We start from the raw sequence: 27392 nt of genomic DNA on the forward strand, positions 1-27392 counted from the left end.
TATTATTTTTTGTAGAGATGGGCTCTTGCCATGGTCTCGAACTCCTGGGCTCAAGAGATTTCCCCCCTGTTTCAGCCTCCCAGAGTGTTGAGCCACCACACCCAGCCACCGAATTCCTATGTGTGACAGTAGAATAAATATATTTTCAGATGTTTCAAGTCTCAAAATATATCTCGCTTGCACCATGTCTCTGGACACAACTTGAGTTTGTGATTCACAGTTTACAAATTTGATGATTCTGTACTGTTACCAATAGTTACAAGAGACCTTTTTAATCCTCTTATCTGGGAAACAATTTTCAAAATACAATTATTGTTTTACCTTGAGCAGTAGAAAGTTCAGCTTTAGAAACATTGTGTTTATTTTCATTGTAATGTTATATATGCAAGCTGATGCATGTATTTTTCAAAGCAGGTATACGTTAATGATTAAAAAAAAAAATACACGTGATGCAAAAAGTTCTTTGACCAAGTAAGGCATTCAAACAATGCTAAATGTATTAAAGTTGCATTTCTTTCTTTTCTTTTGTTTTTGAGACAGGGTCTTGCTCAGTCACCCAGGCTGGAGTGCACTGGCACGATCACAGCTCATTGCAGCCTTGACCTCCCAGGCTCAAGCGATCCTCCCACCACCTCAGCCTCCAGAGTCGCTGGGACTACAGGCATGGCCTATCACAGCCAGCTAATTTTTGTATTTTTTGTAGAGATAGGGTTTTGCCATGTTGCCCAGGCTGGTCTCGAACTCCTGGGCTCAGGTGATCCAAAGTGCTAGGATTATAGGCATGAGCCACCAAACCTGGCCCTAAAGTTGTTTTTTTGTTTTGTTTGTTTGTTTTTTGAGATGGTGTCTCGCTCTGTCGCCCAGGCTGGAGTGCAATGGTGTGGTCTCGGCTCACCACAACCTCCACCTCCCAGGTTCAAGCGATTCTTCCGCCTCCACCTCCCAAGTATCTGGGATTACAGAAGCGAGCCACTATGCCTGACTAATTTTTTTTTGTTTTTGTAGAGACGGGGTTTCACCATATTGGCCAGGCAGAACTTCTGACCTCAGGTGATCCGTCCGCCTTGGCCTCCCAAAGTGCTGGGATTACAGGTGTGAACTACTGCACACAGCCCTAAAGTTGTATTTCTACAGTTCTTTATTGTATTCACATAGCAGATTGCAGTAGCAAAAATATTTTTTTTTTTAGTATAACTTTTAAATTTTAACTGACAATTGTGTATAATGATTTCTGTTTTATGCTGTGGTGGAACTTTGAATACCTATTTGCTGATCTACTTGGTAAATTATTTCAGAGAATTGAAAATATTTTCTCAGTTTTCCTAATGAAAATTCCAGGAATTGAATTTATAATAATAATAATGCCACACTAAAGTTTGAGAATTACTTCTGGGGGTGGCAACCGGAAGTTCTGGGAAGACACATTGTTCATGTACCTGATGAGGTTTTTTGTTTTTTGGCAGGGTCTTGCTCTGTCCCCCAGGTGGGAGTGCAGTGGCGAGATCTCCGCTCATCACAACCTCCGTTTCCCTGGCTCAAGGGATCCTCCCACTTCAGCCTTCTGAGTAGCCACCATGCCCAGCTAATTTTTCTGCTTTTTTTTTTTTTTTTTTTTTTGTAAAGACGGGATCTCACTATGTTGCTCAGGCTGGTCTCAAACTCATGGTCTCAAGCAATCTCCCTGCCTTGGCCTCTCAAATTGCTGGGACTATAGGCATGAGCCACTGTGCCTGGCTTGCCTGATGAGTTTCACACATCAAGAGATTTATGTAAACAGGGAAGTGGATTTGGGAATGAATTAGTGTCATGTTTATAGAAGATTAAGCAAGTGGCCAGGATTTGGGTGGAGATGCCTTCTCTGGCTGGGCACGATGTCTCACACCTATATTCCAGCATTTTGGGAGGCTGAAGTGGGTGGATCACCTGAGGTCAGGAGTTTGAGACCAGCGTGACTAACATGGTGAAACCCCATCTCTACTAAAAATACAAAAATTAGCAGGGCATGGGGTGGGTACCTGTAATCCCAGCTACTCACTTGGGTTGCTGAGGTGCGAGAATTGCTTGAACCTGGGAGGTGGAGGTTGCAGTCAGCCAAGATCGCGCCATTGTACTCCAGCCTGGGAGATAGAGTGAGACGCAGTGTCAAAAAAAAAAAAAAAAAAAAAAGAAAGGCAGAAAATTAAACAAGTAAAAATGTAATTACTTATTCCATACACCAAAGATTTATGCTGAAGAGAAAAAATAATCACAATAAATTTGGCAGTGAACAGCATGTACATCATCATCATAGCATCGATATTGAATTCTGATTTATCAAAAATTGTGGTAAAGTTGTACTCTGAGGTTGAGGGTTAGGAAGTATCTGTATATGTGTGTGTGTGTGCATGTGTGTACATTTGGTGGAGGGACGGTAAAAAGAGGTAAATCCTCATCTTCCTTAATGAGAAGTCAGTAAGTAATAGAAGTTAAAAGTCGAGTAGGAACAAGATATAAAAATACAATTTAGAATTCCGGAAGTCTATAACCAAAGAGGCGGCCAGAAGCGTTGAAAGTGGTGCCTTTGAAGGAGCTGAAAACTGGGAGCAGGGAGGAGCAGAAAAGTGGTTTTGAAAACAAGCTTCGTTTGACTCTTTGGCATATATGCAAGTACAATTTGAATTAAAAAGACAAACACAATGTTAAAGAGCATGACGGGGAACTCTGTCAGGAGTGTCGGAGGTGCTCTTAATATATTGTGAACATTTTCCAGGGATAGGCTTTTGAGGGTTATCCCGGGCTGTTACCAGAATGCCAACAGGAAGGCCAGGCGCGGTGGCTCACGCCTGTAATCCCAGCATTTTGGGAGGCTGAGGCAGGCGGATTACGAGATCACGAAATCAAGGCCATCCTGGCCAACTTGGTGAAACCCCGTCTCTACTAAAAATGCAAAAATTCAGTGGCTCACACCTGTAATCCCAGCACTTTGGGAGGCCGAGGTGGGCAGATCACAAGGTCAGGAGATCGAGACCACGGTGAAACCCCGTCTCTACTAAAAATACAAAAAAAATTAGCCGGGCGCGGTGGCGGGCGCCTGTAGTCCCAGCTACTCAGGAGGCTGAGGCAGGAGAATGGCGTGAACCCGGGAGGCGGAGCTTGCAGTGAGCCGAGATCGCGCCGCTGCACTCCAGCCTGGGCGACAGAGCGAGACTCCGTCTCAAAAAAAAAAACAAAAAAACAAAAATTAGCCAGGCATGGTGGCGGGGGCCTGTAATCCTAGCTACTGGGGACGCTGAGGCAGGAGAATCGCTGAAACCCAGGAGGCGGAGGTTGCAGTGACCTGAGATCGCACCACCGCACTCCAGCCTGGTGATAGAGCAAGACCCCATCTCAAATAAATAAATAAATACATAAATAATTAATGAGAATGCCAGCAGGAGGGTGGGACTGGGGAGTTGGTCAGTTCTCTGGCCACTGGGAAGAGCTCTGGGTAGGGGTATCACCAGTATCACCCATCCTGAGCAGGTGGTGCCCTCAGTCCACTTGCCAGGCAGCATGTGGCAGGAAGAGCCTGGCAAGGCCACCAGGCCTCAACTGCTGACCTGCCGTGGGCAGACGGGGATGCTGGTGTGGGGCCCGGCCCTGAGCACCACACAGGGCTGTGGGCCCGTGGGGGCCACTCCAGGCCCTGGGCCTCAGTTTCCTCATATGTAAAATGCAATCATAGTAATACTTGTTCATGTTGGTCATGAGGAGTAGATGAACTCATGTGCGTGTCAGGCTTAGAATAGTGTTATAGGGCTGAGGTTCCAAAAGGTATTAACACCTTTAAAAAATTTTCCTACGAAAAAAAAATTCCAATCCTGCAGAAAAGCTGTAAGAATAGTACAAAGAACTCCCTTATTAAAGGACTTTGCCTGTTAACATTTGCCACGTTGGCTTTTTCTGTCTCCACATATATACATATAATAATGATAACGATGGATATAAAAAAGGGTAAAATTATCAATTTCAGGAAATTTCCCATTCGTATGAGACTTCTGTGATATATAGTCCATTGTTAAGTTGTGCCAGTTGCTTCAGTGCAGGGTGCCCCTCCCCGGATCCCAACCCCGGATGTAATCCAATCCCTTTAAGTCCCGTCTCTTTAGTCTCCCTTCATCTGGAGCAATTCCTCAGCCTTCTTTGTCTTTCCTAACTGTGACATTTTTGCGGTGTTATAAAGCCACTCGTTTTGTTGAATGCCCCTGGATTTTGGTTTGCTGATATTTCCTCGTGACTAGACTCAGGTTATGCGTTTTTGGCCAGAATTCCACAGGATCAGGAGGCACGTGATGTCAGCGTGCCCAGCAGGGGTGACGGTGACTCCCATGGCCTGGCTGAGGTGGCAGCCTTTTGCTGCTGTAAAGCGACTCGTGTTCCCTTTGTAATTAATAAGTAATCTATGCGGAGATATTTTTGAGACTGTGCCTGTGTATCCTGTTTCCCCACATGTTTTCACCTGATGGTGTGATTGTTTATTGAGCATTGACTCTTGACCAAACTCCTCCTGAAGTTCAGCTGCAGGTCAACATCTTGACGGGCATTGAGGTAAACACCAGCGTTCATTTTTTTTTCGGCTGCCAAGGTAAACTTTAGCATTAGGAAATATATTGATTTGTATCAAAGAGGTTTTATTCCATTTAGGACAAAAATGTTCTTCCTGGGTTTAAAGTCGAAAAGGCCAGATTCATTTATTCATTTGTTCACTAAATATTTATTGAGTGCTTACTGTATACCAGGCACTATTCCAGGTGCTGGGGACAATTTTTTTTTTCTTCTGGAAGCTACACAGTAGTTGGGGAGTCAGTCAATCCACATGCTGCTGCGAGGGAGTGAGAAGTGAAGAGGAAGCAGGTTGGCGGAGGAGACAGGGCCACGAGGTTAGGGCTGCTGTTTTACCAGGGCTGAGCGAGCCTGAGGATCTGGCCTCAGAGCAGAGGCCTGGATGAAGCAAGGAGCAGCGTGGCTCCATGGGTAGGAGGGTCAGCCTGGCCGTGGGGGCGGCCCGTGCACGGCCCAGAGAGGAGCCCATAGCTGACACGAGTGAGTGGGTCCGTGGGGAGCTGGTGTGGCTGGAGCAGAGGCCCCAGGCGGGAGAGACGCAGTGCATGAAGGTGGAGAGAGGGCCAGGGCGAGGTCACCAACAGCCTCGTAGACCACGGCAGGAAGCACAGGAGCTGTGGAGCAGGGGACAGTTTGAGGTGGCAGCCCCCACCTCAGTGTGACCCTGACGGAGGCTTTTGGTGGAGATCTGAGGGAAGCCAGGCCCCTGAGGAGTGAGTGCTCTCGGGGCCGTGGGGAGCTGTGAGAGTGCTGCAGTGGGGTTCCCAGCCCTGCAGGCGCACCTCAGGAAAGGCAGGAGGGTGGCAGGAAGTGAGCAGTTGGAAAATAAGCGCCTGTGGATGCTCTTGCTGCTGAGGGGAGGCGGGAGGGGCTGGCTCAGTGAGACACCAGTTTCCCTGCACCCGGGGTGACTGGGGCGGGCCTTGCACAGGCCTCGGCAGACCAGGGCATGCTCACAGGCCAGGTGGCTTTCTGATCTGGAGCAGCCAGGGGCTGGGAGCCCGGCTGGGTGACCCTGTCCGCAGAGCCCGGCTGCTCTCCAGCGCCCGCTCTGCCTCTGTGCCCTGCCCATCTCGCCCCGACTCTCAGGGAGCTCCACTGCCCAACCCAGGCGACTGAGGCAACAGTGGAGAGAATCCAAGCTAGCCTTGGTGGAGCGCTTTTCTCTGTGTGAGGCACTTCCTGAATCTTTCCTTCTACTGACTCATTTAGTTCCCCCAACAGCCCTGGAAGGTCGGTGCTGTTATTGTTACCCCAGATTGTAGAGGTCAGGAGACTGAAGCCACAGAGAGGGCCAGTCACTTGCCTGAGGTTACGCAGCTAGTAAGTGCAGAGCCAGGACTTGCATCTAGACTGACTGGCTCGAAAATCTCCGTTCTCATCCACCAAGCTCCACTGCAGATGTATGAATTTCCCTCAGGTCCACTGCAAGGGCCAAGGTGGTGCCGTTCAGTCTACTTCAAGCAGTCTCCCGCCTCTTGAGATCTTGGTGTGCCTGACCTCTGACCTCTGCCTTCTGGCCTATGACCCATGACCCTGAGCTGTTAGAGAACAGAGTAAGAAGCAAGGAACAGTTTTTTTGCTGCGTTCTCAGAGAGTTGTGAGGAGGTCTTCATGCCCCCTTTTCACGGTCAGATCCAGGGATTCCCAGGATTGGGTGACATTTATTTAGCACCTCCAGTGATCCAGGTGACATGTTTTATTTAATGTAAACAACTCTGTAAGGCAGATTTGATGACCACCCTTTAATAGGTGAGGAAGCCAAGGCTCTAAGACGTTAAGCCCCATGCCCAAGGGTACACAGCCAGTATGGAGAGTCGTGTGGCCAGCCTGGGGCCAGCGTCCATGTCTTCCCACTGTGCTGCTGTGCCTCCCAGAGCTGATGGACTGGGATGTTTGATGGGACAGAAGCCATGTGCCTGGTATGTCATCTCTGTACATCCTCACTGGGACTTGGAAGTAGAAGTTGAAAGTAGCCTGTGGTGTTATAGGAGCGCTGGCTTTAGGGTAAGAAGGCCTCAGTTCCAGGCTCGCCCCTGCCACATTTCACAGTGTGATACTGAATGACTCTTTTGAGTCCCAGCCCACCCTTGTCACTGATGTATGAAAGTGGGGTTAAAACCACCTATGACCTCAGACCAAATATGAAAGTATAGATGGATAGTTCTTAGCTGGGTTTCGCGGTGTGTGAGTGAGCATGAGGACTTCGTGGTGGTAAAATGTCCCTGCGGGTTTTCGGCTCTCTCTTGGGTTTCTCTGGGACAGCCTATCTGAACCCAGATTAAGAAAGTCAGAGGGGACATGGGTCTTTTGAGAAAGATCCAAGCTGATTTTGAAATACCCCTAAGATCTGTGTTAAAACACTATGTATAAATGTTAGAGTAATGATAACAATTGTACCAGATGTTATTAAAAATAAGGGAAAGGACTTAACCAAAACCAGGTGGTTTTGGACCAGGACCCCAGCCTAGAGTCTGTTTAGGAAAACTGCAAGACGTCCTTCTAGTTTAAAACTGTAGTTCTCACCTGGGGACAGTTTTTCCTTTCAGGGGACACATTTGGCAAAGTCTGGAGACATTTTGCGTTGTCACAACTTGGGGAGGGTGCTACTAACATCCCAATAGAGGCCAGGGATGCAGCTGAACATCCTTCAATGCATAGGACAGCCCCCACAACAGAGAATTATCCAGGCCAAAATGTCAGTGGTGCTGAGATTCAGAAACCCTGGATGAAACATCACAGCATTTATGTGGTATTTACTGTGTGCCAGATATTGTTCTAAGAACTTCACAGGTAATTGACTTGTTTAATCCTCCCAGCCTTGTGACACAGGAGCTTTTACTATCCTCATTTGACAGATGAGGAAGTAGAGGCACCAAGAAGTTAAACAAGAAGTTAAACAGCTGAACCTTGCTCCCGGGTGATGCCAAGGTCCCATTCAGAATAAGGAGCAGGCAGAGCCAGTACTTGAACTCAGTCTGGCTCCAGAGTCTGTGCCTGGAACCACTGCGCTGTGCTGCACTGCCCGTCATTAAGGGGACTACTGGGTTTTAAACCTTTTTTTTTTTTTTTGAGACGGAGTTTCGCTCTTGTTGCCCAGGCTGGAGTGCAATGGCGCCATCTGGGCTCACCGCAACCTCTGCCTCCCAGGTTCAAGCGGTTCTCCCGCCTCAGCCTCCCGAGTAGCTGGGATTACTGGCATGCGCCACCACGCCTGGTTAATTTTGTATTTTTAGTAGAGATGGGGTTTCTCTACGTTGGTCAGATTGGTCTCGAACTCCCGACCTCAGGTGATCCGCCTGCCTCGGCCTCCCAAAGTGCTGGGGTTACAGGCATGAGCCACCGTGCCCAGGCTTTAAACCGTATTTTCAGCTTTGGGTCCAGAAAGCCACATACCTAGAAATTTGGCATGTGAGAAGAGTTAGGGACCTCTCATTCGTGTGCCTGGAAGGTCGAGCAGGAAGGGCTGGGGCTTGCCTGACGAGGGGCCCCGTGTTTTCCAGGTTCTGAGTGTGGCTCAGCTCATGAATGCAGTGGCACAAGGCACTCTGTGGGGGTGGATCTTGGGTGCGTGATCCTCTTGGATTTTGGCTTCCCTCAGGGAATCAAAGCCAGGGCGGGAGGTCTCTCCTCACCGTGGTGCCTGTGGCGTAGAGAGTGGGCATTGCTTCCGTGTCACGGGCTGTGCTGTGTCGTTGCAGATGTAAAGACGACCGTGGTTTACCCTGCCACAGAGAAACACCTGCAGAAGTACCTACGCCAGGACCTCCGCCTGATCCGAGAGACGGGAGATGACTACAGGAACATTACTTTACCCCACCTGGAGTCCCAGAGCCTCAGCATCCAGGTGACTGGCTGCATGTCTCAGATGCAGAGCACTGCTCCCGTGGCTGGTGCCTCCTCTTACGAGTGTCTATTGGGGTCGTATTCGGGGCCAGGCGCTGTGCTCGGTGAGGGGATGGGGGTACAGTAGAGAGCATGGCGGACAGAATCCCCACGTCGTGCAGCTTACATCCCATGCACGGTCACACAGTGTGTGACCATACATAGATATCTCAGGATCTGTATGCTCTGTGAGATAATGAGGGCTGCGGAGAGAAATGGACAGGGTAAGTGCGACCAAAAGGCCTGGGGTGGACAGTTGCCATTTTATGTAGCATGGTCAGAGAAGGCTTTGGAGGTGAGGGAACTGATGCTGGTCTTGGTCCCACCTGATGTGCTTGGGCATGCCATGGAGGCTCTCTGGGGACCTCAAAGCAATCCAGTCCTTTGGAAGAATGTGTGTCTGCTCTGCAGTAGCCCTGATCCAGCCTCAGGATGACTGTGCCTTTGCTTTGGGTCCATGAATGGGTAAAAGGCTGATGTTGAGTTAGTCCCACCCAGTCCAGACTCTTATTCCTGGTTTTACCTGTGGCAAACTGGCCTGCAGGATCTCAGTCTCAGAGCAAAAAGCTCTTCGCTCACCCACTCCCCCTTGCATTCGTCCAAAAGAAGGCAAGACTCCATTGGCCCCGGGGATTTGGTGCAGGGACTCCATTCACAAGCTGGCAGTCGTCTGGCCAGGCCAGATGCAAGGCCATTTAGCGCCAAGATCCTGACTCCTCCCTGGGCCTAGGCCCAGTGCCAACTGGAGCCTCTGCCTAGAACTGGCCCCATGTGAGCACTCAAAGTTAAATATGATTGATGCTTATTGATGAGTCAGTTTCTTGCCCACTCAGTGACTCTCACACTGTTCCTTATCTTTATCGTTCACCCTTGTTCTCTTTGAGCATTTCTCACTTTTGTCCCCAAGATTCAGGTCACTGTGGTGGAGGGTGTTGTGATGTGAGGAACTCACAGCCACTCCTCCCTGGCCCAGAAGAAGGGAGGGTGTGCTGTGTCTGTGGGCACTGCAAGGTGAATTGTACTCGAGAGGAGTAAGGAAGGGGAGGTTGGCAGAACCTGCAGGAACAACGTTTCCTTGGGAGGCCTGTGTGCCGCCAGCCCCCTTCCCCAGCCTGGTTCAGCCGTGGTGTCCCTGGGCGGCAGTTTGCACGGGGTGCGTCTGGCTCAAGCTGACTCCTTTTTTTTGTTGTTGGTTGGTTGTTTGTTTTTAAAGTCCCAGCACTTGTTCTGTTTTCCAAGTGGAAAGGAACTACGTCTCCACCTTCTTAGAGTTTCTGCTGTTCAGGGTCCTAGGGAATCTCCTGGAACGGTTGTTCTGTTGTGCTGGTTGCGCAAACCTGAGATTCAAGTAAGGAAGGCCTGATGTGGTTGGTGTGAGTAGCTGGGATTACAGGCGCGCGCCACCATGCCTGGTTAATTTTTTGTATTTTTAGTAGAGATGGGGTTTTGCCATGTTGCCCAGGCTGGCCTCAAACTCCTGAGCTCAGGCAATCTGCCTGCCGTGGCCTCCCAAAGTGCTAGGAGTACAGGTGTGAGCCACTGTGCCTGACTGTGTATATTCCTCATTATACACCATTCTGCAGTTCCACTTGGAGAAGAGCACAATGAAAATTCCACTACTCTTCCAGCTCCTGACAGACGGGAGCGCTTTATGTATTCCTTCTTGGCTATTTCTAGTTTACAAGCACTCAGCTTCACTGGCAACAGTCATTATGTTTACTGAGTACCTACTATGGACCTGGTCCTATGCCAGGCTTTGGAGAGTCACCAAGATGATGAAACCTAGACAGGATCCTCACAGTCTAACAGGGAAGATAGACTTGTAAACGGGCAATTGTGACAATGGGATGAGCACTCTGATCCCTAGATGAGCTACCGTGCTGATGCAGAGGGACAGTGACCAGCACAGACAGTCGGGACTTCACAGGGAGAAGATCCTCCCCTTGGGTCTTAAAGGACAAATAGAAATTTACCAGGAGCACAGAGGGAGGGAGGAGCAAGTCCAGAGGCACACAGAGCTGGAATCATCTGATGCTTTGGGGGAGCTGCAAGGAGTTTGGTGTGACTGGGGCTTGGGCTGCTGGAGGGTCAGAGGCGACAGCACAGAGATGGTAGGCAGGGGCCAGGCGGAGGCACATGGACTTTGTCCAGGGGGCCAGGAGTTCCTGAACCTTGCTTACCATTAGGATTGCCTGGGGATTTTCATAAATACTGAGCACGGAGCACTATTCCGTATCTGCTGAATCTCACCCTTCAGGGAGTGGAGCTGGGAATTGTGCATTTAAAAAAACCTCTCTCTCTCTCTCTGTCTCTCTCTCATATTTCTAACAACCATCAGATGTGAGAACAGTTGCCATAGGCGGTGAGGGTGCCCTAAACAGTTTTAAGCATGTGGACAATATGGTCCGATTTGCAGAATTAATTGGTGGCATTGGGGTGAGCATATTACAAGAAGACTGGGAAAGCCCAGTGTGGGTATGAACCAAGGTAGGGACAGTGGGGAAGGATTCTGGAGCAATTTCAGAGGTAGGTCTTCACAGGGCTGGGTGGGGCTTAGCAACTGGTTGATGTGGAGAGGGGAGGGAAGAGGTTGGGTGATGAGTGGATAGAAGGATAATTCATGACCCAGTATAGGGGACAGAAACAGAAGAGTGGGTTTGCATGGAAGACAGTGAGTTCAGTTTGGAATTTATTGAGTACTTACTATGCATAGTGCCAAGAACTGCTCTAAGCATTTATGTGCATCACACCTCATTCATTTATTTATTTATTTATTTATTTATTTATTTATTTATCTATTTATCTATTTTTGAGACAGAGTTTCACTCTTGTTGCCCAAGCTGGAGTGCAATGGTGTGATCTCGGCTCACTGCAGCCTTCTTCTCTCAGGTTCAAGTGATTCTCCTGCCTCACCCTCCCAGATAGCTGGGATTACAGGTGCCCACCACTACGCTGGGCTTATTTTTGTATTTTTAGTAGAGATGGAGTTTCACCATATTGGCCAGGCTGGTCTCAAACTCCTGACCTCAAGTGACCTGCCCACCTTGGCCTCCCAAAGTGCTGGGATTATAGGTGTGAGCCACCGCGCCCAGCCTCGCACCTCATTTATTCTTCACAGCAGCCATTTTGGAGACAGGTCTCAAAGCTCGGCAGTCTGGCCCTAAGCCAGAGATACTATTTGACTCCTTAGATGTGAGGTACTTATAACTTCCCAGTAAAAACTGCAGTGGGATGTCTGGATCTGGAGCCTTCGAGATCATCTAGTTACAAATGTCTGTCTGTGAGTCATCCAGCTAGACTTCAACCTCAGCCTGGTGTTTGGATTCTCTGTCTGTCATCTAAGAGCAGCGTGACATTGTCCTTAATTTCAGAGCCTTGGTTTCCTTGTCTGAAAAATGTAACTAATGGCTCCTCCCTCCTGGGTGTTGTGGAAGTTGAGAGAGGTGCCATGTATCATGTGCCTGCTATTGTTTCCAGCACAGAATGATGCCAGGATGGTAGCCACCATTCTCTACTCCAGGTGACTGTTCAGAGGAACAGGCACAGCAATGTGCAGAGCTGAGACACCTGGGAGACATGGTCACACCACACATGGCTGGAGGGGAAGTGCAAGGCAGCAGGCAGAAGCAGACAGCAGGAGGTGATGAGGAAGGAGCAAGATGTCTCATGGGAGGTCAGGGTGGGAGAGAGGGTACCGAGGGAGCTGCTAGTGTCACCTACTGCAAAGAAGTCCAGCCAGGTGAGTTGCAGAAAGCTGATGGCATCACCCACTGCCCAGTTTATCCGCAGGGCTGGCCAGGTCTCTTGGGCTTGGTTTCAGATGGTGGCACTCCCCATTACATAGCCCTCTGTGTTTGTGTGAATTTTGTTCTTTCTTTCTCCTCTTTTTCTTATCTGGGCCTCTGGCCTTGAGGCTTCCTGTGGATGCAGCTCCCTCCCACTTTCCCAGCGGCCTCTCCCAGGAGGCAGCAGGTACCCTGGCCCAGGGCGCAGGCTCAGGAGCCAGATACTCATGGTTGGAATTGGCTGACCCAGTGTGAACGTCCTTGCACTTGCATTCTCCTTACCTGTAAAATGGGGACAATGTCCAGGCGCGGGGGCTCACGCCTGTAATCCCAGCACTTTGGGAGGCCAAGGCGGCAGATCACTTGAGGTCAAGAGTTCGAGACCAGCCTGGCCAACATGGCGAAACCCCATCTCTACTAAAAATATAAAAATGAGTTGAGTGTGGTGGCACATGCCTGTAATCCCAGCTTCTTGGGAGGCTGAGGCAGGAGAATCACTTAAACCTGGGAGGCGGAGGTTGCAGTGAGCCAAGATCATGCCATTACACTCCAGCCAAGAGTGAAACTCCAGCTCAGAAAAAACAAAAAGCAAAAACAAACAACCCATCTCTACTAAAAATACAAAAATTAGCCGGGCGTGGTGGTAGGCACCTATAATCCTAGCTCCTGAGGCAAGAGAATCACTTGAACCTGGGTGGCGGAGGTTGCAGTGAGCCGAGATCACGCCACTGCACTCCAGTCTGGGCGAAAGAGCAAGGCTCCATCTCAACAACAACAAAAAAATGGTGACAATGATAGCAGTCACCTCTCAGGGTTGCTGTGACACTGAGAGCAGTGCCAGGCAGAGTGCAGCTGCTCTCACGGTCATCACCCCTTCCTGCAGTCACTCGTCCTCCAGCCCCGCTCTTATTACCTCTCTCACCACCTCCTTTGCTTTCACCGCCTTTCCCTCTTTTCCTGTCCCCAGTGACTCTTGTAGCTTCTGGCATACCATCCCACCACCTTTGCCACTCGTAGGGGGCCTCCCTTATGCTGGCTGTGCCGGGCGCTTTCATGCGCATGTTCTCTCTGAAAGCCTTCACCATGCTTACGTATATATCATCAGCCCTATTTTACAAAGGAGGCATCAGTTGCTCACCCAGTGACAGCTGGGAGATAAAACCAGGTCTCCTTGGCTCAGAACCTGCTCGCGCTCGCTCTACCAGTCAGAGGCAGATGCCGCTTTTCTGTGAACCAGGGACGGACCGTGGGGAAGCTTGCTTATGGGTGCATTGGGGCTTTCCGTAGGGAATGCCATCTCCCTCCCTCCCTTTTATTTCCGCTGGCTTTTTCCTCCGGCAGCACATTCCCAGGAGATTTCAGGTCAGAGAGGAAATGCCTCTGTGGATGTGCTGGCCATGCATTGCTCTGGCCCAGGCACTGCATGAGGAAGCGGCTGTCGGGTGTCCTCCAAACCCCTCCCAGGAAGGGGCCTCATTCAGTTTCTTGGGAACTGCCTGTCTTTTGTTGTGAATGGACCACATTGTGACTGGCCTGTGGGTCTTGTCAGGGGTTTGGGGCCTTGTGAGGGGTTTGGGGCCCTCTGAACTGAAATGCTTCCTGTGGGTAGAGAGCTGCAGGAGACCTCGAGGCCCAGCTGCCCTCACCCCTAGTCCGTCGCAGCTGAGAGGTGAGGATGCAATGCAGTGTATTCAGCCCTCCGGGCTCAAGGTGTGAGGTTGTGTGGACCCTAAGGCAGTCCCCGTGTCCCTGGCCTTCGGTGATGCTGCCTGTCCAGCACTTCTGGGAGTAGAAGGAGGATCATGGATGGCTGCCTGGTAGTGTCGGTTCTCTGGCCTCCCCAGCCTACCTCCTGTCCGTGGCTCCTTCTCCTACATCAGTGAGCTCGGAGACTGTTCTGACTATGAGGAGGAAGGGGCGGTAGTGTGTCCTCAGCCACTCCCCTCTCTGGTTTCCCAGCAGGTCTCTCCCACGGATGTAGGGCTGAGTTCACTGTCCTGCATGAGTTCATGTTTGCAAAGGGCCCTGAGAGCTGGGGGAAGTAGAGAAGAGCTGGGGGTACTGAGGTTTGACGCCTGTGACCCCCAAGGCCTTCTCAGCCCAACCTCCTGCAGCCTCCTAACCTCAGACAGGCCTCCAGGACCATCTCTGTAAAGTGATGTCCTCGGGTCCACATAGGCCTGGGAAGGGTCCTCTGCAAACTGTTGACAGCAGATGATCCAAGGGTGACACAAGGGCCAGGAGCCTGGGTAGCCCTGAAAGGTCTTGGTGAGGTCGCTGTCTCTGTGTCTCCACACAGCTTTCATTTCTGCTTTGCCATGCGGGGCCTGTGTCAGCAGAGACTGCTGATTAACCGGCATCTGCAGCAGCTCCAGGCGGGCCACGGTGCTGAGCCCGCTGCTGATGAGAATCCCGCTGCGGCGGGAAACCTGCACACATGAGCTGCTAGAGGCAAAGGCTCTCACTGCCCTGGTGGGTAGCCGGCCCTCCACAGAAGGAAACCTTGGTGCCCTCAGCCTCCTACCTTGCTTTGCCCCATAGTCCTGAATAGAGTGAAATAGGATCCATGGAGGCAGCTCTTCCCCTGAGTCCTGTGGGCAGTGGAGGGGGTCACTGCTATAAAGGGCAGACACAGCCTGGGTCTGCGAGGCCTCCGCAGAGCGCGTGCACTATGCTGACCAGGAAGAGCCTGGCCCCATCCGAGCTGCAGAGACCCTTGTGATGACTCATGGCTGAGTGCCAGCTGGAGTGGGAAGGGGGAAAATCCCTTCTGGAACCCTAAAGACAGATGCTTAGGGACAGGGCAGCCCAGATGTAGATCCTCTGAGTGTGGCGGCCTTTTATGGCTTGGTCCTGTCTCCTGGAGAGGCCAGGGAGTGCACCTAGCTCAGTTTGGGGTGTCTCTCAAGGGGTGATGAGTATATTTGTGAACCATCTGTCTCCCCCTCCTTTCAGTGGGTGTATAACATTCTTGACAAGAAGGCTGAAGCGGACCGGATTGTTTTCGAGAACCCAGATCCCTCTGATGGTTTTGTCCTCATCCCTGACCTCAAGTGGAACCAACAGCAGGTAAAGGTTTCTGGCTGGAATGCCCTGGTCTCTGGCCACCCTGCTGCAAGTGCGGGTCCTTCTGACTGTCCTCTTTCTCACGCTGGCCTGTCTCTAAGCAGATTATAATTAACCAACAAGGGTTGGCCTGAGCTCTCTGTGGGAACCGGGTGGATACCTGTCATACCTAAGTGCTTTTGCTTTAATGGGTCAGCTTAAAACCCTTTCTGGCTGTCCTCCCACCCAAGAGGTAAAATGGGGTGATGTTTGCGCCCGTGACTACATAGGCCATTCCTTACCAGCCAAGTGGTCTGGGCAGCCGCCTGTGCTTCCAGCTGCACCTGGAGCCCTCAGTGGGGTGTTTCCATTTTGTCTGTTCCCCGTGACACCAGCAGATCCAGGCAGGCCTGTGTTCTGAAGCACTGGCAGGCAGGAGCCATGGTGACCAACCCAAGGCATCGCCTCCTCAGCCCGAGCTGTGGAGTAGCTTAGTCCAGACTTCCACTCGGGCCGCTCGGCCCCTTGCCCTGGCCTCCAAGCACCTCTGCTTCTCCTACTTTCCTAAGGAGCAGGTTTGGGAGGAGCCGTCCTCCCTCACAGGTATCCCTTTCCAGTTCCCTATGCGCTTCTGTGTCTCCCAGACCAGCCCACCACCAGGGTTATCACTTACCACCACCTCTTTTACACCTGAGAGTTCACAAACCTTTATACCCTGACGGGGTCAGAAACTGGCAGAGCCACTGTGTTGCAGAGACTGCTGTTCTTACCACAGACTGGAACCTGGCCGTGCTCAGCCTGCAACAGAAGAGGGGCCTGGATAAGGCCGAGGTAGGCAGGCAGGCATGGACACTGGGAGCGGACGGACATCTCTCCTCCACTTTCACCTGTGGAGTAATCCGGGCTCGGATGTGCTGTTCTGCTCTTGGTGGGCCCTTCTAGTTTTTGCACCCCTCACAGGCTGGAGAGACTCGCAGAGAAGGTCTGCCCCTCCGTGGGCGCATTCCCTCTGCTTTCTCAGTTGTGGCTGCCCGTGAGGCCTTCAGTTTTGACTTGGGGTTTAAAGGGGTGGGATTTTGGCTCAGAGTTACACAGGCAAGTGAGCATAATTCGTCTCTTGACAAGTGGCTTGTGGGAATTCCCAAATGTGGCCCGAGGGGTGGAAAGAATTTGAAGGGATTTTCCGAACTTGCAGCATTGATTGATGATTTCCTAGAGCAAGTAAGTTCAAAGAAGAGGGCTCTCCTTGTGTGGGGCGCTGCAGCGAGAGGCCAAGGGGACGCCTGCATCCACTCTGCCCTTCCCTGCAGCTTCTCTCTGCCTGTGCCACCTTCAGGCCTTGAAGGAGGGAGCCAGGACTGGCTCTGTAGGCATTTGAAGAGGTAGGACCTGAAGGCCCCTTGTCTCAAACTGAGCGGTGGCTCTGCAAACCCCCATCTGTCCCCTGGAGCTGCCCTGCACCTAGAGATCCAGGGTCAGAGCCTGGGTCACAGGAGGTGGGGCCCACCATTAATGAGAATCCCAGCAGGGCCATGGAGGTGTGGGGTAGGAGGACCTTCTGCCGCACGAGACTCTTGAAGACTGAGGAGCTTGCCAGGGGATTGCAGTCTTAAGGCCAAGGAGGGACAACAAGAGATAGACTTATCCGTCTCTATTCCAGAAACCGTGAATGCATTTGAGCCCATGGCAGAGAAGAGAAATCTGCCATCCTTCTGACTCCAGTGCCGGCAGGCTTTGCTTCACCTGCCAGTGGACCCTCCCTTTCTCTGTCCCCTTTAAGACAGGAAAGGCTGGCCGGGCGCGGTGGCTCAAGCCTGTAATCCCAGCACTTTGGGAGGCCGAGACGGGCGGATCACGAGGTCAGGAGATCGAGACCATCCTGGCTAACACGGTGAAACCCCGTCTCTACTAAAAAATACAAAAAACCTAGCCGGGCGAGGTGGCGGGCGCCTGTAGTCCCAGCTACTCGGGAGGCTGAGGCAGGAGAATGGCGTGAACCCGGGAGGCGGAGCTTGCAGTGAGCTGAGATCCGGCCACTGCACTCCAGCCTGGGTGACAGAGCGAGACTCCGTCTCAAAAAACAAAAACAAAAACAAAAACAAAAACAAAACAAAACAAAAAAAGACAGGAAAGGCTTTAGGAGCTGCACGGTGGCTGCCAGCCACAGGGCTGGAACTACTTGTCCTCAAGGGTCATGAAAGGGCCAGCTTAAATGTCACACTTTGCTTCATAGCGATGGCAGGTGTGGTCCTTCTTAACCTTTGCTTAATTCTTTTTTTTTTTTTTTTTGAGACAGAGTCTCACTCTGTTGCCCAGGCTGGAGTGCAGTGGCATGATCTCAACTCACTGCAACCTCCACCTCCCGGGTTCAAGCAATTCTCGTGCCTCAGCAACCCAAGTAGCTGGGACTACAGGCGTGAGCCACCGTGCCCAACCTTAATTCTTACTTGACTTTTGATGATGCCCTATTTTAGTGTCTCAAATATTTGACTTGTGACAGCACTGAATTTGATAATTCTCTTTGAATTAGGCAATGTATCCAGCAGGAAGACAGGCCATGCCTGGGCTTCTATTCTTTGTCTTTGGGACAGGGAAGGGCTGGGGATAGGGAGGCACCCTGGTGTTTGCTTTGAGGAGCTTTCCTAGCCACCTTGATTCTCCTGCCACTCGTCTTGAAAGTTACTGTCTCCAAACTGATGGCCCTGAATTAAAGAGATAATCCATTTTTTCATCCATTCAACATATATTTATCAGGTGCCTGTTTGCTAGAGACTGTGCCTCCTTAGAGGTTATAACATCCCTTCTTCTGTTCTCTTAAAGGATCACCTATGTATTCTTTTTTTTTATTTGTTTATTTTCTTGTAGGTTTAGTTTATGCATGTGGCAAAAATGCACACAGTACAGAGGATATTCAGTGAAAGTATGCTCCCTCACCTCACAGCCCTTCCTTTCCCTTCCCCAAAACAACTATTGTTGCTATTTCTATGTCTTTGGTGACCTTTCTGTATTGGGTATATAAACATATATGTACATGTGTATATGGATACACACGCATGTTCAGTTCATATGATTTAAGTTCTTTGGTCTAAAGTTCTCAGATCAGGCAACTCTTCTTTTGAGTCACTCCAGAGGTTAAGAGCTGAGTCTCCAATGCTCCAGCAATTCTCTTTCTTCCTGCCAGGAAACTATTACTTTGATTTTACTGTCTTGACTTGTAAAAAGAGACTGACGATGTCTATCTGTCTTCCCAGAGTGACTGATGGGCCACCTTCTGGGGCACCAGCCTGAGGCCCTCTCCTGCCCTGGCCTAGCTTTCTTCAGATCACTTCTCTGAGCGAGCAGGCCCTTTGGCTGCCAGCAGGAAATTTTGGGTCATGTCTAATATCAAAGAATGGATTATTTTCCCTGCCTTACCCAGCCTGTTAACTGACACCCAACACCACGGGCTGACACCCAGCACCAGGCTCCATGCCCTATTCTGTGCCAGTGGAGCAGAGAGTTGCGAGTTAGAGTCATGTTTGTGACTTGTCAGCAGACATCATCTGAAACAAATGTTACTATTATTTGGGAGTTCCGTTACAGTAACACATAGAACAGCTGAAAACATACACATCCACCACCACATGCACATGCGTGCATGTGCACACACAAAATTCAAGTTCAATTTTGTTTCTGGGCTTCTCTTTGCACTCCTAAGTCCAAAGTGAGAGAGTACATTTCTTGGCCACAGGCCATGAGAGAGTACACAGGGGACTTGGGGCAAACTGAGGCCTGGTGCATGCAGCTCAGCTACACGTGGGAGCTTCCTGTGGGCTCATCTGCAGAAGGTCTGAGGCAGAGAACACAGATTCTTAGAACTCTGGCAGGAAAGAATGTTCGTGGCATGTAAAGACCATGGCATAGTTGGATATCAGGCAGTCATATAGAAAAGCCCATCCTGAATTTTCAATTTGAGGCCCCAGGAAATTTGGTTGGGTGAGTCATGGTCCTCAAATTATCTCCACAAGGAATCTGGTAGCTCAGACAGAAGGGCAGGACACTGCTAGGTTCTCCCTGTGCCTGGCCCCTCAGAGCCTTGATGTCTGGGGCCTGCCAGGCGCATGGATGTAATTACCAGGCAAGGCCAGGGTTTAGGTGAGCAGGGTGGGTTTTCTGGGCAAGAGGAAGAGTTCATTTGCTCTCTGGCACAAGATCTTGACTTTAATTCTTTGTACTGTTGTGACCTCCAGGTTTTTAGCCAGGCTGTGCTCAGGAAGGACGGCCAGAAGGTGTCCTGTGAGATAGGGGAAGAGAGCAACAGGCTTACTGCCCTGGTGTGTGTGTGCTGCTGAGCTGGCCCTTGGCTCCCTTCTTGGCCTTCAAACCCCACTCCACCCCTTCATGAGCCTTGACTCCAGATAAATCAAGTTGCTTCCTCTCCCCTTATGTATACATTCTATGCCCTATACATTTGTACCCTATACAGTCTTGCCTCCAAGCCTTTGCTCTGTTTCCTCTACCTGAATATCCTTTCTCCAAATTCTACCTCTTTTTCTAGACCTGATCCTCTGCCTTCTCTTCCAGGAGGCCTTCCTGGGTTCTTCCAGGTAGCTAGAGTCTTTCCTTCCTCCTGTGCTGGGATTATGTTGTGTCTTACAGCAGAGCTACCTGCATCCATGCGATGAGACTGTAAACTCTTGGAGGGAGAGAGTTGCCCTTGCTCTTTCTTGAACCTCCTGGCTCCCTGCCCCTGACAGCTCTGGGGAGTGAGTATATAGAACTGTCTGCCGGACGTGGTGGCTCACACCTGTAATCCCAGCACTTTGGGAGGCCGAGGCGGGCGGATCATGAGGTCAGGAGTTTGAGACCAGCCTGGCCAATATGGTGAAACCCCGTCTCTACTAAAAATACAAAAAAAAAAAAAAAAAAAAAAAAGAGCCGAGCATGGTGGCACGCACCTGTAGTCCCAGCTACTTGGGAGGCTGAGGCAGAAGAATCGCTTGAACCCGGGAGGTGGAGGTTGCAGTGAGCCAAGATTGCGCCACTGCACTCCAGTCTGGGTGACAGAGCGAGACTCTGTCAAAAAAAAAAAAAAAAAAAAAAAAAGAACTCTCACATGGTATTCTCTAGCAAGAAGCATACACAGAAGGCCTGCTTCTCAGACCATCCCACACGCCCGGGGTATGCGGATGCGCGCATTGCCGGCGCGTCAGTCCTGCTGCGGGGTTTCTCCTGGCGCTGTAGGCCTCAGGGGTGGGTGCTTCCTGGCTTATGTGAGAACTCCGGGGTTGGCAGCCTCCCCAGGTCTGTTCCCTGCTGAGCCTGGTCTCCCCTTGCTCTCTACGCAGCTCGATGACCTGTACTTGATCGCCATCTGCCATCGCCGGGGCATCAGATCCCTACGCGACCTTACTCCGGAGCACCTGCCGCTGCTCAGGAACATCCTCCACCAGGGGCAGGTGAGCGGCTTCACCAAACCACGTGGAAGCCCAGGGAAATTAGACTCAGATTCCAGTGTGTTCCCGGGCCCCTTTCCTCACCCTTCCCAGAGTCCATCTTGGAGAGACTTCTCTCTGGATGCCAGTCTCGGGGACCCCATTAGGCTCTTCAGGTTGAAGAGCAGGGCTCTTTGTCCCTGGTCCTGCCTGGCGCCCCAGCTCTGCTTTCAGCCACCTTTCCTCACCCTCACACGCCTTCCTCAGCCTTTCTGCATCCGGGATGCACTTCCACCCCTCACCCCATAGACTCTGGTCCTTAAGTCCTGGCCCCTCCTACTCCAGGATCACCTGTCTCTCTCACAACCATGACAACCACATCATGCCAGAGTTTCTTGGGAGTATGGGCACATGACTTCGATATGTGTGTACACATGTGTCTCCTTGTCTAGATTGAAAACAGGCTGAATTCTGTAGCACCTGGTGTTCTGGGATACTTTCTGTCTGGGATATTTGTTGAATTGAATGAAATTATCGGGGCTCTAAACAGAGCCCAGGAGCAGGGGGGGATAGGGGAAGAGTGTCTAGAATCTTGGGTGTGGTCCTGGCCTGACATTTGGACCCTAACCAGCTGAGTGGCCTGGGGTGGGTCACTTCACCTCCCTAAACCACATTATCTAGATGGATCCCTTCTAAATCCACCATCCTAGGGGCTGGGTCTCAGTCTTTTTTCTACTCTGAAATGTGATGATCTGCCTAACACGCCAGAGCTAGCAGTCACAACGATGCCCAGCCAGGAGACAGCTTGGCCCCTTTTTGACCAGTGCTGCTTCGAGGTGTTAATGCAGACCTGGAGGAAAGGCTCTGCCCACACCCAGCTTCCCCCTGCCGCTGGGCCCCAATCTATCTTCCCTCCTGCCCACCCATGGCACCACCCCTCGGCTGCCTTTACCTTTGTGGGGTGACTTGTTCAGATCCTGAAGCAGTTCCTGGATATTACAAATGGCAGAGAATGGTGTCTTTCTCTTGGGGAGATGCCAGGTCAACACTTTGATCTGCCCAAGGAGCTCTGACAGCTCCGCCCTGGCAGGCAGACCTCACTTACTCCAGGATGCCCCTTGGGTGCCTTGGCCCTGGTCCCACCCTGCTTCAGAGATTCCTGGGGTGAGCTCCAAATGCAGAACACAGTTCTGGGGTGTATACTGAGCCCACTGAGGCCCTAGTATTTTTCTCTTCACCTCTGACCACCTCAGTGATTTGCCCACAGTGGAGATAAGAGTCTCCGCTTAATTCTATGCCTTGCAGGCTCCTGAAGGTGGAGGTTGGTAGAAAAATACCCACCCCTGAGCAAGGTGGAGGTGGGCAGAGGGAGCCAGGGCCACAGTCAACGCTTTCCTCTTCTGCAAGGAGCCCACCGAGACTTCCCCGGGTCTGTGTGGGAGCAGCCCCTCCCACACCCCTTCCACAGTCCTTGCTCTTTCACCAAATTCTCAGCATAGCCCCATCCCCATCTTCATTGTTTCCAAGCTCCACCCTGTCCTATGCTAAAAGAGAGAATGAGGCTTCCTCCCATCCACTTCATGACTGATTAAAGGCTCCTAAATCATGAAAGTCCCCATAGTCTTGGGAGTCTGGGGCCTGTCTGTAGACACTGGACCTTCCAAGATTCCCGGCAGCAGCTGTTTGAGGAAGCCAGTGTTTTATCCACGTTGGGTGGGGAATGCTGATTGAGGCCACTCCCCGCTTCTTTTGGGAGAAAGAGTCTCAGCTTTGCTGCTGTCACCTGCACTTGTGGATTTCCTAGACTAGAAGACAGAGGAAGCTGAAGCGGACAGCAGGCAGAGAGCTGTTCGGAGGGTTTTTATGAGCTGTCCCAGGCCAACCCGGGATTCAGACGGGAGGAGGGTCTCGGTGGGGACATGGCGCCGGGCCTCAGACAGCACGGTGACTCCTGGCCTGCCTGCCCCTGTCTCATCAGGAGGCCATCCTGCAGCGCTACCAGATGAAGGGAGACCGTCTGCGAGTATACCTGCACTACCTGCCCTCCTACTACCACCTGCACGTGCACTTCACCGCCCTGGGCTTCGAGGCCCCCGGCTCAGGCGTGGAGCGGGCCCACCTGCTGGCTGAGGTGATCGAGAACCTGGAGTGTGACCCCAGGCACTACCAGCAGCGCACGCTCACCTTCGCCCTCAGGGCCGACGACCCCCTGGCTCAAGCTCTTGCAGGAGGCTCAGCAAAGCTGAATTAACTCAGGCAGAAGAGCACAGATGTGTGGGACTTGGGGAGGAGTGGGGGCAAGATTTTTTATCTCCAAGTGAATTTTCTAAAAATGTATTTTGTACCGGCTTATTCCTAGTAGTGAATAAACTAGTGGGCTCACGCAGTGTGGACAGTGTGGCCTGGGAGGCAGACAGATGGTGGGGGAGAGTGGGTGGGTAGAACCTGTAGGGAAGGCCTTGAGAATGGTGGAAAGTCTCCAGGTGGTGGTTTCAACTGACGGGTGGGAACTGCCCTGGAAGGGTGCCAAAGGCCTTCTCCAAGCCCCAGGGCTCACCGTCCATGGTGGCTTCTTGTCCCCACTCTGTGCCTCTCCTGTTTGCTCTCCTTATTCTGCTCCTCCCCCTCTCCCCTCCTCCTTCCTCTGCCATCCACCTCTCCTTTGAGGAGTTCCCCAAAAAACCAAACTTGGAACCTTTCAGGAAATTATCTATAGAAGTTTTCTGATGGCACTTCCTCCTTCCAGCAGTGAGGTCACACCTCCCTGTGAGTCAGTCAACCCTGTTGATAAACTTCTTGTTGACGAGGATAGGGGCTTGGTGCCTGGAAATGGGCGGGTTTTAATATGAATCAGATTATGCAAGCCTGAAAAGCCTGCCTTGCTTTGTTATTTGGTCAGTGAGTCCCCGGCCTTGAGTTTTTATCGCGGCAGAAAGACAAAACAGACTCACATGAAGCAGCCAGAAGATCAAGTGCCAAACAGTGAATCAGCAAAGGGCAAATGATATGGTTGCAGTTGAATACAAAAGCCCGGAGGCGGCTCAGGTTCAAGGCCTATCAGAGGCAGACGTTCAGAGGATCTTGAGACCAGGAAGGGACCTCAAAGCATCAGAGGCTGAAGACCAGTTAGGGAGCCATCAGGACTTACCTGGGAAGGGTGACACCTGCCACTGCTCAAGCAGAGCAGGGACATGGCTTGTATAGGCAGTCACACAAGTAAACACACAAGGCTTTCTCTCCAGCACCCAGGACCAAGGCATCATGCTGCCAGAGGGGCTGGCATTTGCCACTTTGTCAGAGTAGGGCTGTGGATTTTGTGCCTTGCTTGGGAAGCTCTCAGGGATGGCAGGATGGTAGGCTCTTAAGTGACAGCAGGGGGGAGGCTTGAGGCACAGTGGGTGGTCCTTACTCTCCATCCCCTGCCTGAGTACCAGGCAGCCTCATTCAGAGACTAGCCCCTGCACGTGCAGGTGGTAGCGCAGGTGCAGCCAACCTGCTTCAGGGTCTCAGGGCCTGCTGTGGACCCCTGTGGCCCTGGGAGAGACTCCTTAGAAACAGCAGAATCACCAACATGGTGAAACCCCATCTCTACTAAAAATAGAAAAATTGGCCAGGTGTGGTGGTGGGCTTCTGTAATCCCAGCTACTTGGGAGGCTGAAGCAGGAGAATCACTTGAACCTGAGAGGTGGAGGTTGCAGTGAGCCACTGCACTTCAGCCTGGGTGACAGAGCAAGACTCCGTCTCAAAAAAAAAAAAAATAAATAAATAAAAAAGAAACAGCCGGGAAGTGGAGGGTGTGGTCAGAAAGCCTCAGGGACCTGCTTCAGCCTTCAGGGAGTTCGGATGAGGCACAACAAAGCCACTGGCCTCTACTCAGCCATTCTTCCCTGCAGCTGTGTTTGTTTTGTTTTATTTTTTTGAGACAATCTCGCTTTGTCACCCAGGCTGGAGTGCAGTGGCGCATCTAGGCTCACTGCAACCTCCGCCTCCCAGGTTCAAGTGATTCTCCTGCCTCAGCCTCCCGAGTAGCTGGGACTACAGGGGTGCACCACCACACCCAGCTAATTTTTTATGTTTAGTAGAGATGGGTTTTCACCATGTTGGCCAGGCTGGTCTCCAAATCCTGGACTCAGGTGATCCACCTGTCTCGGCCTCCCAAAGTGCTGGGATTCCAGGCATGAGTCACGGTGCCCAGCCCCCTGTAGTACTTCAACAGTCCCTAGATTCAGGCAACATGGAGTTGCAGCCAAGGAACTTTGAGGTGGTGACCGATGCAGGGAGGTCTGGCAGAACCAGCAGGATCCATTTCATGGCCACCACACATCTGACTGACTCTTGGGCTAAGCAAATACTTCTGTGGGCAGTGACACTAGCAGCTGCTGGGGTCTTGGGGGCAGGAAGCTGGATGGAGGTCTTCTCCCAGAGCAGTGTCCCGCTTGCAGGAATGCTCCCTAGGTCTCAGTTGTGCCCATTCCAGGTCCAGGGGAAAGAAGTGACCCGCTTCCCCTCTGAAAGCAGATGTGGTCCCGACAAGCAAACACGGGCTCCATCTCCAGCACCGCCACGGAGCAGAGGGAGGCCTCCCTGTGGAGCAGCCCTTCCCTGCGGCCTGAGCCCATGCCCTCCTGCCCAGCCCCCAGTGGTGCCGCTGGAGGGTCTGTCTCGGTGGCCTCCTGCTGACCTTGCCGTTCCTTCCCCTCCTCTTGTAGCGCCTGGCCCCTGGAGGAAGGTGGATAGGAATTTGACACTGGATGAATAAAGGTTTGAGGGGCAAGAGAGATGGGACAGAGTTCACCCAATGGGACAGACAAGGCTGGAAGTCACAGCAGACGCCAGGCACTCGGGTCTGGAGAGGCAGGGCATGGAGACAGGGACCCACACGCTGGAAGGCTTCTCCACTCCCCCAAGGGGCTGGCCAGTTCTGTCTTCCTTCTGCCCACTCTGTGGGGAGGGGCCTCTCTGGGATGGCATCCCCTGACTCCTCTCCCAGCCCCGTTCATCTTCACCACGGTACAGAAGGGGGCCCCTCTCCGGGCCTCACCACTTAACTTTTCTTGTACATGGAAAGATAAGCCTCTGCTAGAAGCCTGGCAAGGGTTCCCCTTCAGAGCCAGTCAGTGCTCTGCTGCTGTAATCGCCAGGGACCCTGCTCTGCTGCTGTAATCGCCAGGTCCCCATGCAGCTCCCTCCCTCAATCCAACCCTCTTTGGGCTTATCACCCTCAAGGTCTAGAGTGCACCAGGGATGACTGCTCTGCCAAGCCCTGTTGAAACTCCTAAAAGCATAGTCTGTCTTTGTAGGGTGACCTTCATATCAGACTCCTGGGAAACTCAAGATGATAGCTTTGCATATAGTGCCTCCTTTTGTTCCTGTTGGTGAGTTTTCCGCTTTCCCCACTAGACTGAGAAGGTGTTGAGGGCAGGAGCTGTTTTAGTTATCTCTGTATCCCTGGCCCCTAAGACACTACCTGGCTCAGCAAACCAACCTTTGAGACAAAGCAATATTATAACACTACGTTCATATAGCAGGTCATTTCATGACCCACATTCTCACTCCTTTTTACAAAGAAATGGGCTCAAGATGTCTTGTCCAGCATTATGGAGTGAACGTCAGCTCCAGGAAGCAAGACTTCTGGCCTTTTGTTCACCGTTTCCCCAGAACCTAGGGTGGTGACTCACCTATAAGTGCTCAATAAACATGTGGTAAATGGAGGACCAGAGCTAGGCTCTGAATGAGGCATCCTGGATCTCAGGCAGGGGATGGACAGTAAGGACCTGCCCCTCTACCTCATGCTTTCCTCCTGCTATCACTTAAGAGCCCATCATCCTTCTGTCCTGATCAAGCCACAATCTGCAGCCCTGCCTTGACAAAATGGCAAATGCCAGCGCCTGTCTGGCAGCATGACACCTTGGTCCTGTGTGCTGCAGTGTGCCTCACGTGTTGAACTGTGTGCCCACAGAAGCATGCCATGCCCCCGCTCTGCTGGAGCAGTGGCAGATGTCACCCTTCCTAGATAAATCCTGGACGGCTCCACGACTGGCTTTTAGCCCCAACACTTGGCCTACATTCTTTCTGGCTTGGTTGAAGAAGGAAAGAAGCAGTTGGAGGCATGACTGCTATTGTTCCTTGGCTTCTCTCCGTTTGCCTCAAAGTTTCCTAATAGAGCAAAATTGCTGAGTGGTCTCTATTTATCAACATGAAACAGAAAAATACCATCTCAGGCTCCCCATTCCATGTCCCTGTTGAATACAGATCCCCGAACTGAGAAATAAGAAACAACTACATACGAAGTAATACTTGAAAATGTTTCTCTTGTAATGCTCCCAGACCCAAAACATTTGAATATATTTATTTTATTGATGTAGGTCTGCCAACTCTTCCTTCTCAGGAAGGACTGTTTTTATTCCAAACATGTGTATAGATAAGGTTAAAACGTACTTTTTAAAATAAGTAGATAGTGATAATTATTGATAGTTGTTTTTAAAATAGCCTTGCTTAACAAAATAAATGTTGGCAACCCTAAGTCTGTTCTATTATACTATTATTGACATTACATTGAATTTGGAAATCCATGTCAACTTGAAGTTACCAAGTTTTAACCACTGTTAGAAAATAAGCAGGAACGAAATCTGTTTCAAGTGTTTCAATATGATTTAATAAACAGGTTTGGAGCATCTACCCC

General features: G+C 51.2%; 1 protein-coding gene and 1 long non-coding RNA gene across 2 annotated transcripts in view; one reads left to right on the top strand and one right to left on the bottom strand.

Annotated features, from left to right (window-relative positions):
• The window catches only part of DCPS (decapping enzyme, scavenger), a 41369-nt gene extending 18276 nt beyond the window's left edge, over positions 1–23093 (top strand). The window contains 5 exon segments of the mRNA XM_005580127.5: positions 8283–8428; positions 15207–15320; positions 20624–20734; positions 22689–22922; positions 22924–23093. Of these exon segments, the coding sequence (XP_005580184.1) occupies positions 8283–8428; positions 15207–15320; positions 20624–20734; positions 22689–22922; positions 22924–22956 (638 nt within the window). The 3' untranslated portion in view covers positions 22957–23093.
• Positions 23094–23470: 377 nt separating this feature from the next.
• On the bottom strand, positions 23471–27392 carry LOC141408538 (uncharacterized). Its single transcript, XR_012423926.1, has 2 exons — positions 26715–27392; positions 23471–23858 (listed from the first exon to the last, which is right to left on the bottom strand). It is a non-coding gene; the product is annotated as an uncharacterized lncRNA (long non-coding RNA).

This window comes from Macaca fascicularis, chromosome 14 (genome assembly GCF_037993035.2).
Source record: "Macaca fascicularis isolate 582-1 chromosome 14, T2T-MFA8v1.1".
NCBI lineage: Eukaryota > Metazoa > Chordata > Mammalia > Primates > Cercopithecidae > Macaca > Macaca fascicularis.